We start from the raw sequence: 11,675 nt of genomic DNA, 5'->3' as shown, positions 1-11,675 counted from the left end.
GATTTAGTTTTAGGGCGCTAAAACGTCAGTGTTCGGAATAGAATATGAGTCATGCTCGGAATTTGAGTCAAAACGGTAGCTCGCTCCTTTGGTACTTACTACGGCACGTTCGTTATTGATAGGTTTGCTCCCGTAGTCGTGTCGACGTCTAGGTAGGGGGTTTACTGCGATCCATCTACTGCCCGATACTTCTTGAATTGTATCTTCCTCTGAAACTTGCAAGGATTGCTCCTTAAGAGCAGTATTGACTTTGACAGGCAATTTGTGCAAGCAGGAAACCACTTTTTCTGTGAATTATCGCACGCTGGGAAAGGGCCACCAACTGGAACACCCTGGAATAAGCCCGCGACGTTAGACATAAGGACGCTAGGCTTCAGTGCGTTAGGCATAACACTAGAACAGGACACCCTTCATTCTATTAATTCTGTGCTGTTGGTTGTACCCGAGTCATATTTTTAGAAGCAACGATGGTTAAACAACGTCGTTAAACATTAATTTATCATTGCACGTGTAACTCTGTTCATCGGTTCTTATTATTAAAAATGTGTTGAACTAATATCTAGGATGGCAGGGTTGGATCCATAACATACAATATATTGCTTACCATTCATACGCCATTTAATATCAAATACAGAAAATAAAGTCGTCATGTATAGGCAGTTCATGCGAACTAAATACGTCATACAGCTGTTTTTGCGCACAATGCCATCATTCAGATAATCGTTACCTTTCGGGATATAAAAGCTCATCTGCTGCAACCTACTCATCAGTAAGCACTAAACCATCAGTACTCAATCGTCGTAGTAGCTGAATTGTACATCCGAAAGTTATGAAGCTATTCCTTGCCCTCGTAGCTGCCGTGTGCCTGACCGCATACGTTCAGGCCACATCTCTTAGTACCACCGTAGCAAACGCTATCAGCACCTCGAACTTCAACCTTGCCACAGCAATCCAGCAGGTCAACAGCTCGATCAATACCGCAGATCAGACCGCCCTGACCTCGTGGAACCAACTTGGGCAATCTTTGTCAAACCTATACACTTCGTATAACCAACGCTTCGTGAATTACACCACCATCGATTTGAGTGTTTTCACTACCGCCATCAACAATATCCAAAACACGATCAGCAGCGCTCCCACGACCATCCAGGGTGACTCCATCAGTAATCTGTTCTCCGCCGTTCAATCGAGTGCTGATCAAGTCGCAGAAATTCTTACTGATGCTGCGGCCAACATTTCCAGTGTCTGTGCCAGCAGTTGTACCACGAAGGCAACCACCTGCACAACCAAGTTTGGTGCTAAGTTGGCCGTCAGTCCGATTACTGTCGACCGCGTAACCGATTGTATTAGTGCCGAACAAACCCGATATACCAGCATTGGTTCCAACGTCGCTTCGCAATACAACAATATCCTTACCAATGCCGTAAACTACCTTGCAGTTGTCAACGTTTGCGACACTCCGTCAGCGGATGTCCTGAACAACAAAACGGCGAGTTACACTCCTACTACGAATTGCCTATCGGATGTAAGATGATAACCGATCGATGTTTACTTTTGCTTTAGCATTTATTTTTTTCTATTTTTCCCACATTCACAGTACCTAAACAGCGTTACCAACTTCCAACTGTACACATCATATGTTGACAACATTCGATCAGTCCAGACGGATTTGGTGGCCTTCCGGGTGCAGCGTTGTGCGTCCCTGGTTGCATTGGACGTGCAGGATCGCGTCACTACGGTGCTGAACAACTTCTACAACTGCGTGGGATAAAATGGGCATATTTGTCAGACTTGAAAAATAACAAATATCATTTGAAAAGTGGGTAATTAATCATTGAACTTCTTGCTCAAAATTACAATTTCGAAAACTTGTCTAAGCTCGATTTGGATATTAAAATTTAAAAGTCTAGAGACATTCCTTTCAAATACGAAGCAATCATATGAGAACTTAATAGTGAAACTCATCCTGTAGACTTGAGAAATTATTGCACTACACAAATGATATTTGTTACAAAATAATAAAATACCAGTATCACTGGAGTCATATCGCTACGATTCTACATCTTGGATTTTTATTTACCGTGGGTTCAAATAGAAAATTCCGTTACATGAAATTTGCGGGTTGGAAATTTTCTCTACTTACCTGGGAATAGAGCATAATCGTGTTAGCCTCATGAAATACGGCAACTTAGCGTTATTACCCATGGAATGGAAGTGCTTTATAATCACTTATAGGTGAGACGGCAATGTCCCAGTGGGTGTTGTAATGCCAACAAAGAAAGAATTCTTACAAAAGATGAAATTTACAATCCAGCTTCACTACAGTTCTCTAAGTCGGTGAAAAAGTGAAGAATTAGAAAGAAGTATTTACAATGTTCTGAAAACTCATATGTGAATATGTGCATTATGTGGAAGATATTGATTTGAAAAATATATTGGATGTAACCACTTTTCCTTTGATGGGACTCGAACTGAGGGTCGTGCGTTCACATATGAGTTTTCAGAACATTTTAAATTCATGTCCAAATCGGGTGGTTAAGTTCCCGGAATAAAGACAATTAGGGGGAATGACGGCTTTGGCAGGTTTTGTTCTATTATTGGCAGGGTTTTTTTTTATGACTGACTAGGCTCAAATTTGGCCTAAACATTCTTTGCATATCAAAGAATATTGTGGCCAAATTTCATAAAATTTGGTCGATAAAAACCCCCCTGCCAATAATAGAACAAAACCTGCCAAAGCCGTCTTTCCCCTAACTTTGATTGATGCAGAAAATGGAAAAAGTTTTTTTTAGCAAGGGTAGGCTGACTGCACAGTGGTCCACAGAGCTAAATCAATGACTATTTTGAGTTTTAAATACAGAGTTAGGACAAAACTTTGTTCAACAAAGTTGTTCCTAACAGTAAGGAGCTTATTCGAGTGTTGATAAAAACTATGATAACCCTCATTACGAAATGAAAAAATCAACTTTTTTAATTGTAGCATTGTTTTATTAAGTTTGTTAATTATTATTGTTTTATTAGGTTTTAGCCCAGCTGATTCCAATCATTGTGATAAAAAAATGTTTTCTTAAGTTCTTAATTGACAGATTTAAAGTGTTTTCTCATATCAACTTAGGGTGGTTCCGTCCTAACTTTTTCAAATTTCTCAGTGCTCGGAGCTCTTCAAGACGCAACTTTTTGTAAGAGTAGCTAGTTGATATCTTCTGCAGATCGAAAGTTATTCGCATTTGACTAAAAAAATGTGATTTTTTTAATGGAAATATCTCTGGATGGTGCAGACATAATTCACATCTTTTATCACCATTTCAAAGAATAAACCATATATCAAACCATCCTATCAAAAAATCAGCGAGGTAGGTTTTGCATCTCAAGTAACATCGGTTTAAATTGGTTATTTCTTACCTTTCTCGTACTACAAGGTGTGACGAAAATACTCTATGTTTACTCCAAAGACGATTTTAAGATATAACCACAGAGACCCTTAGTGTTATACAGTCGCGATTCGCTGATTGGGCCACAATCTCGACACAACTAACGAATTTGTTTTTTTTTAGTTGAGTCAACTGACAGCCATTTGAACACGTGTATTTCGACTTAAACATCACAAACAATGTCCAGTGACGTATGGTTGCTTTTTAGTTGGGCAAAGGCCCAACCAGCGGAGCTCTAACTAAAAAGCAGTGTTGCATTTTGAACTGAACGCGAGCTTAGAACCGCCTGTTCGTTCTGAAAAACTGAACTTGATCTTAGCAATCTTAGATCTTCGTTCAAAATTTTTTCCCGGCTCCGGTTCTCAATTTTGAACGCGTTCAAAATTACACTGAAGTAAAATGGAAAAAAATTGGATGTATTCAATAACAAATAGTTTCTCCAACAAAATTTCACATTCTATTTAATTAGCGATTCTTGAGACGTGTTAGAGTTAATTTTCCATATGTGTGGAGAAACATCGAAAACAGTTTAAAATCTGTCTCGCCACTGGTCTAAATTATATACTCTGATTCAAATTTGTACGACGAATATATAATGTTTGTAAATCGACCGAAAATATTGTTCGGCCGACCGGGTCATTTGGCCAAAACAGTTGTCTTGATGAATAGGTAATTCATGTGATGAAGACAGAAAGAGTCAATTAGTCGAAAATGTAATTTGGCCGCAATGGACAAACGGCCAAGAGTGTAGTTTGGCCGAACTGGTTATTTAGTCGAGGTTCGTTTGACCGAATTGGTCATTGGCCAGTTGGCTGGGGGGTTATTTGACAGAGAGGGTAAAGGAGTGTTTTTTTCGGCAAAACAGCATTTTCAGCCAAATGACTTTTGTGGCCAATCATTTATGGTAAAACGACCATTCGGCAAAACGGCATTTTTGGCCAAATGATCTGTTGGAACAAACGACTTTTTCGCTCAAATTTCCATTTTGGTCATTGGCTTTCAGCCAAATGACGTTATAGGCCAAAACCTCTTCGACCTCATAAATGAATATCGTCGTAATGGGTTATACCCTTTCCGTCATTTAACCGAAAGTCATTCAGTGAAAATCCATTTGTTCGAGTTCCAGTTGGCCGAGTATTCGAGTATCGAGTTTCCATAATGCCAAAACATCTCGTTATTCTTGTACCTCCTCGAGCATACTCGAACGATAAGTCGTTTTCGAGATCGAATCGAAACCCGTAATGCCAAACATGTTCGACTCGATAGAATTGCGTTCGAATCGAGATGCACAATGCCACCCCAGTTAGTCAACAGGGTAATTGGGCTTTGTTAATGATACTGCATCATTTGATTGAAAGAAGGCAGACGTCACTCTTGAAATTCGATTGTTAAATTTTTATTATATTCTAGAAAATGATATTTCTGGAAAAGTTTTTTTTTGTGTCGTTATTAAGGAGACTTTCAGCCCTAGGCTGGCTCGTCTCCGGACTGGAAAAAGTTAAAAAGTTATTTTCTTGGAAATTTTATTCACTCGGAAAATATTATTTTCTGGAAGATGTCATTATTAAATTATTAAAACCTCAATATTATTTAAACATTGGAGGCTAGGGGGGGGGGGTGGTTGTGGCAGGAGAATGACATAAGATAAATATTTGTATCGGCCAATACGAAAAACCATTGTGGCGTGGCGTTATCACAGGAACTTTCCTTATGTAACGCTAAAATTTATGAATCGTGATACTGCTCGCAAACCCCTCTCAACTGAGCGTAGTTTATGAATGTTTCTTTTGTTCAAATGGAATAATCATTTAGATGAAATAGTGTTTCCGGGTGGGGCCCTCCTTAGCCTGGCGGTTAGACGTGCGGCTATAAAGCAAGACCATGCTAAGGGTGGCTGGGCTCGATTCCCGGTGCCGGTCTAGGCAATTTTCGGATTGGAAATTGTCTCGATTTACCTGGGCATAAAAGTATCATCGTGTTAGCCTCATGATATACGAATGCAGAAATAGTAACTTGGCTTACAAAGCTCGCAGATAATAACTGTGAAAGTGCTGAATAAACACTAAGCTGTGAGGTGGCAATGTCCCAGTGGGAGATGTAATGCCAATCAGAAGAAAAAAACCCAGATTAATCCACCTAGCGGTGATGGTGCCTTTCTCGACCTTCGTAAAATGTGTGTGCTTGAAAATAGATAGCTAGTAGCTAGGAGTAAAAAAGACAAATTTCTTTGTCCGTTGCGCACTACTCGCGATGCAGTTGCAACATCCGGAAATGCGAGAAAATGCGATTGTCGCGAAACCTCGGTTCGGTTTTCAGCTTGATCTACAATATGCTAATAAGAATTTCGACATTTTTGTTTCCTTTTCCAATCTTTTTGACGTACATACCCCTGTTTTATTTTACCCAGTCATATATTTTAAGGATATCACTTTCGGATGTAAATTGAACTGAAGCTCCGACTACACAAAAAGAAAACGAAAATGTCATTCCCATCAAGCGAGCGGAGGGCAATATTTGTTATGATATAAATCTCATGACCGTCTTTCTAACTCCCGTATAAAGAGGAAGGGAAGTGTATCAGTGTGGAAGCATCCGATAGTTCGTTTTCGGAAAGAAATTATAGCCTTTCGGTACAACTTTGTTGCACAAGAAAGGCAAAAAGTATTTTGGCCATAATTTCAAAGGTAATAGTCCAATCTGGCCAACTTTCTAAATAGAACAGGATTCCGCATCTAATGCAATTTGTTGTGAGTAAATCGGTTGAGGGTAAGTCCATTAAAAGTCAGCTAGACTTTTTTACTCGATTTTTTATAACACATAGTATATTTTGGCCATAATTTCTGTGCCCATGGTCCAAATTTTCAATAGAGAACAATACGACAGGATTCCGCGTCGAATGAAACTTGTTGGAATTATAGATAGTGGAATATATAGATGAGTGAAGATAAATCCTCTGTCTCCAAACGAACTGTCAAACGTGTCTCCAAACGAGCATGACGTCACGATTTCAATGGAAACGTTAAGGGCTGTGACGTCATATGTGCGTGTGCACGGGCAGAAAAATATTCTACTATCTATAGTTGGTATTAAATCGGTTGTTCCGAAAAAGTTCCAAAAAAGTGAGCTAAACTTTTCGCACTTTTGGTGCGCACACACACACACAGAGACATCATCGCAGTTCATCGAGCTTATACGTATATAACACTATGTGTCTCCAGGCCTTCTGTAAAAGTTTGGTTTTGGAGCGAACATACAGCCTTTTCGTAGAAAAAGGCAAAAATGGTGTTTCAGCCATAATTTCCGATCCCATAGTCCGATCTAGCCAATTTTCAATAGAAAACAATGGGACAAGATTCTGCGTCGAATGTAATCTGTTGCGAGCGTCAATAGATGTAGTCTAAGTGCTAAAAAAGTGAGCTAGACTTTATCGAACTCTTTTTCACAATAAATAGTAATTTGACCATACCATCTAAGCCCATAGTCCGATCTGGCCAATTTCAGATAGGAAACAATGGGACAGGATTCTGCGTCGAATGCAACTTGTTGCGAGCAAATCGGTTGAAGATAAGTGCCCGAAAAAATGAGTGACATTTTTTACGCGATTTTTTCGTATGAATTTGTATTTTGGCCATAACTTTCGATCCCATAGTCCGATCTGGCCAAATTCAAATAGGAAACAATGGGACAGGATTCTGCGTCGAATGCAACATGTTGCGAGCAAATCGGTTGTGAATAAGTGCCCGAAAAATGAGTAACATTTTTTACGCGATTTTTTCGTATGAATTTGTATTTTGGTCATAACTTTCGATCCCATAGTTCGATCTGGCCAATTTCAAATAGGAAACAATGGGACAGGATTCTGCGTCGAAAGCAACTTGTTGCGAGCAAATCGGTTGAGGGTAAGTGCCCGAAAAATGAGTGACATTTTTTACGCGATTTTTTCGTATGAATTTGTATTTTGGCCATAACTTCTGATCCCATAGTCCGATCTGGCCAATTTCAAATAGGAAACAATGGGACAGGATTCTGCGTCGAATGCAACTTGTTGCGAGCAAATCGGTTGAGGATAAGTGCCCGAAAAATGAGTGACATTTTTTACGCGATTTTTTCGTATGAATTTGTATTTTGGTCATAACTTTCGATCCCATAGTCCCATCTGGCCAATTTCAAATAGGAAACAATGGGACAGGGTTCTGCGTCGAATGCAACATGTTGCGAGCAAATCGGGTGAGGGTAAGTGCCCGAAAAATGAGTGACATTTTTTACGCGATTTTTTCGTATGAATTTGTATTTTGGCCATAACTTCTGATCCCATAGTCCGATCTGGCCAATTTCAAATAGGAAACAATGGGACAGGATTCTGCGTCGAATGCAACTTGTTGCGAGCAAATCGGTTGTGGATAAGTGCCCGAAAAATGAGTGAAATTTTTTACGCGATTTTTTCGTATGAATTTGTATTTTGGTCATAACTTTCGATCCCATAGTCCGATCTGGCCAATTTCAAATAGGAAACAATGGGACAGGGTTCTGCGTCGAATGCAACTTGTTGCGAGCAAATCGGTTGAGGGTAAGTGCCCGAAAAATGAGTGACATTTTTTACGCGATTTTTTCGTATGAATTTGTATTTTGGCCATAACTTCTGATCCCATAGTTCGATCTGGCCAATTTCAAATAGGAAACAATGGGACAGGATTCTGCGTCGAAAGCAACTTGTTGCGAGCAAATTGGTTGAGGGTAAGTGCCCGAAAAATGAGTGACATTTTTTACGCGATTTTTTCGTATGAATTTGTATTTTGGCCATAACTTTTGATCCCATAGTCCGATCTGGCCAATTTCAAATAGGAAACAATGGGACAGGATCCTGCGTCGAATGCAACTTGTTGCGAGCAAATCGGTTAAGGGTAAGTGCCCGAAAAATGAGTGACATTTTTTTTTGTAGTTTTGCGCACACACACACACACACACATACACACACACATACACACACACACACACACACACACAGACATCACCTCAATTCGTCGAACTGAGTCGATTGGTATATAACACTATGGGTCTCCGGGCCTTCTATAAAAAGTTTGTTTTTGGAGCGATCATATAGCCTTTACCGTATACTTAGTATACGAGAAAGGCAAAAAGGTAGTTTGGCCATAACTTCCGATCCCATAGTCCGACCAGGTCAATTTTCAATAGGAAACAATGGGACAGGATCTTGCGTCGAATGCAATTTGTTGCGAGCAAATCGGTTGAGGAAAAGTGCCTGAAAAATGAGTGACATTTTTTACGCGATTTTTACGTATAAATTTGTATTTTGGCCATAACTCCCGATCCCATAGTCCGACCTGGCCAATTTCCAATAGGAAACAATGGGAAAGGATTCTGCGTCGAATGCAATTTGTTGCGAGCAAATCGGTTGAGGAAAAGTGCCTGAAAAATGAGTGACATTTTTTACGCGATTTTTACGTATAAATTTGTATTTTGGCCATAACTTCCGATCCCATAGTCCGACCTGGCCAAGGTCCAATAGGAAACAATGGGAAAGGATTCTGCGTCGAATGCAATTTGTTGCGAGCAAATCAGTTGAGGATAAGTGCCTGAAAAATGAGTGACATTTTTACGCGATTTTACGTATAAATTTGTATTTTGGCCATAACTTCCGATCCCATAGTACGATCTGGCCAATTTTCAATAGGAAACAATGAGACAGGATTCTGCGTCGAATGCAATTTGCGAGCAAATCGGTTAAGGATAAGTGCCTGAAAAATGAGTGACATTTTTTACGCGATTTTTACGAATAAATTTGTATTTTGGCCATAACTTCCGATCCCATAGTCCAACCTGGCCAATTTCCAATAGGAAACAATGGGACAGGATTCTGCGTTGAATGCAATTTGTTGCGAGCAAATCGGTTGAGGATAAGTGCCTGAAAAATGAGTGACATTTTTTACGCGATTTTTACGTATAAATTTGTATTTTGGCCATAACTTCCGATCCCATAGTCCGACCTGGCCAATTTCCAATAGGAAACAATGGGAAAGGATTCTGCGTCGAATGCAATTTGTTGCGAGCAAATCGGTTGAGGATAAGTGCCTGAAAAATGAGTGACATTTTTTGCGTCGTTTTGTGCGCACACACACACACACACACACACACACACACACACACACAGACATCACCTCAATTCGTCGAACTGAGTCGATTGGTATATAACACTATGGGTCTCCGGGCCTTCTATAAAAAGTTTGTTTTTGGAGCGATCATATAGCCTTTACCGTATACTTAGTATACGAGAAAGGCAAAAAGACATGCTCTTTTGGATGTGTTTGGGCTCGCCCCTTCCTGAGCACACCAGTGGTTTCTGCGATCTCTAGCAGCAGCCAAAATACGTTTATCTGCAGTGGATCTATCGCCCGGCGAGCAATGGATGTTGTTGCTCTTCTTGTGGTCTACCACCGATAGCAGATCGTCTACAATGCGGCATGGATGGGAGGGAGAGAAACAATGCTTTACGCTGTACGACGATCGTTCCTGCTCCGCCGCCTTCCTGTGGCTATAACAGCTGACCAGCCGATGGGTAGACTGGACAACAGAGCAACCAACAGACAATGATAACTCTGCTGCTCGTTCGTTGCTGCAATAGATATTCGGTATATGGCGATACCACTATATCGATCGAGATGGATGCCGTGGCAGATTGCAAGAGAATCCGACGGCGATGTGCTCCCATGCTGTCAGTAATTACGTCACTGATATCTTCAACAGAGAACGGAGGAAGGTTGGATTGCTCTGTTGAAGATATCAGTAACTAGTACAAACGTAAACTAGATTTGGTTCGGTCGGTAATATTGGATACCGTATTTTGTTAAATTCAGTAGCAGTAAGTTTAGATTTTAATACAGTTTAATATTAGAAAACGGTCCGTGTTTAAAGTGCATCAACGAAAGAACTTAATCCTGGGATAATCCTTGACTGCGGGTGATTTTCAAGGAGTGAACGGTGGTCTGTGTTTCTCGTGGATATTGCCCGGTTGGGGTTTATTGTTCGCTCTGAATGGTGGCTGTTTGACCCAGTGGTGGGATTGATTTGGGTGTCGTTTGGGAGGCAAATAATTGTGCGCTTACGGAGCCTAGGCTAGACGTAGGAATTTCCTAGCCAGAATCGGAGGTAGGTTCCGGAGTGGACATATGGTCCTTCGAACCGGATAAACGGAACCAGGATATTTACGAAATCAAGCGATAAAAATCTCCGCCATTGGGAGGGCAAAGTGATCTTCTGTATTGTCATCACGGGACAACAGCGAATCGCCATCACGATCGGCGAAGAATACCCAGCAAGGATAAAAGGACAGTTATTGTCTTCGCGCCAAGTCGAGCCCTGTTGGATTCCAATTGGAATCGGGGTGGATACAGCCTGCCTGGAACGGTTTGGAGGACAACACTAAGTTAGCACAACCTGCTACTTTTCCAGGTAATTAATTAAGGATACTTAGTGTATGTCTTGCCGTAGCTAGGCCTTCTATAAACTAAAACCGATTTTCAATCCATTGCTGCACGGTACGTCGCCATCACGGAGCCGTAGTCAGGCTCATCAACATGGATTGATTGGATTTTCGACCAAGCTGGAGCTAGCTGGATTACTCTGCCGGACCCCGAGAATTTCGTTGGTGCAGTTTCGGGTGGACTCAAGCAAGGAGGCAGTGACGTGGTTCGTCTTCCAGGTTAGTGAACACATAGTGTATGTCTTCCGAAGCGAGGACATTGGATACTCCACGTTTTAAATAAAATTATCCTCCTTGGCTTTCATCACACTACCTTCACGATTTACACACTGACTGCTACTGTTGATTATCGAGGCTAATATAATCTAGCCTCATTCAAAATTGAACGTTTGGATTTGGATACGTTCGGCTATATTTGATACGGGCATTTGGTACGCCGTTGTTTTCTCTGGGTGAGTTGCACGGTATATGTCCCGTCGAAGCAAATATTTTGGTTTACTACACACATTATTCCTCCTCTTCACGTCATTCGATACATACTTCTTATACTTGGACCAAATCTTGAGCCGTCAAGCCAGCGATTTGGAATTTGAACTTCGGGTTTTACGTTATTGCTGCTCCAGTGACGCTGTTCACTCGGTCAGGTGAGTTGAACAGTATATGTGCAGCCGAAGTGAAGACGTTTAGGATACTACAGCCTCATTTCACTCTCTCTTCAACCGTTCAACTACCGCTCGACTGCTGCC

The 11,675-nt window shown here is 40.9% G+C and overlaps 1 protein-coding gene across 1 annotated transcript; it reads left to right on the top strand.

Moving 5' to 3' along the window:
* The first annotated feature begins 813 nt into the window (after nt 1–813).
* LOC134214244 (uncharacterized) lies at nt 814–1,826 on the top strand. The gene is made up of 2 exons (XM_062693650.1): nt 814–1,525; nt 1,598–1,826. The coding sequence occupies exons 1-2, from the start codon at nt 830–832 to the stop codon at nt 1,769–1,771; spliced, it is 870 nt and encodes a 289-aa protein (XP_062549634.1). The 5' UTR covers nt 814–829; the 3' UTR covers nt 1,772–1,826.
* The last annotated feature ends 9,849 nt before the right edge of the window (nt 1,827–11,675 follow it).

Source organism: Armigeres subalbatus, chromosome 2 (assembly GCF_024139115.2).
Source record: "Armigeres subalbatus isolate Guangzhou_Male chromosome 2, GZ_Asu_2, whole genome shotgun sequence".
Taxonomy (NCBI): domain Eukaryota; kingdom Metazoa; phylum Arthropoda; class Insecta; order Diptera; family Culicidae; genus Armigeres; species Armigeres subalbatus.
This window is presented reverse-complemented; position numbering and strand designations above follow the sequence as displayed.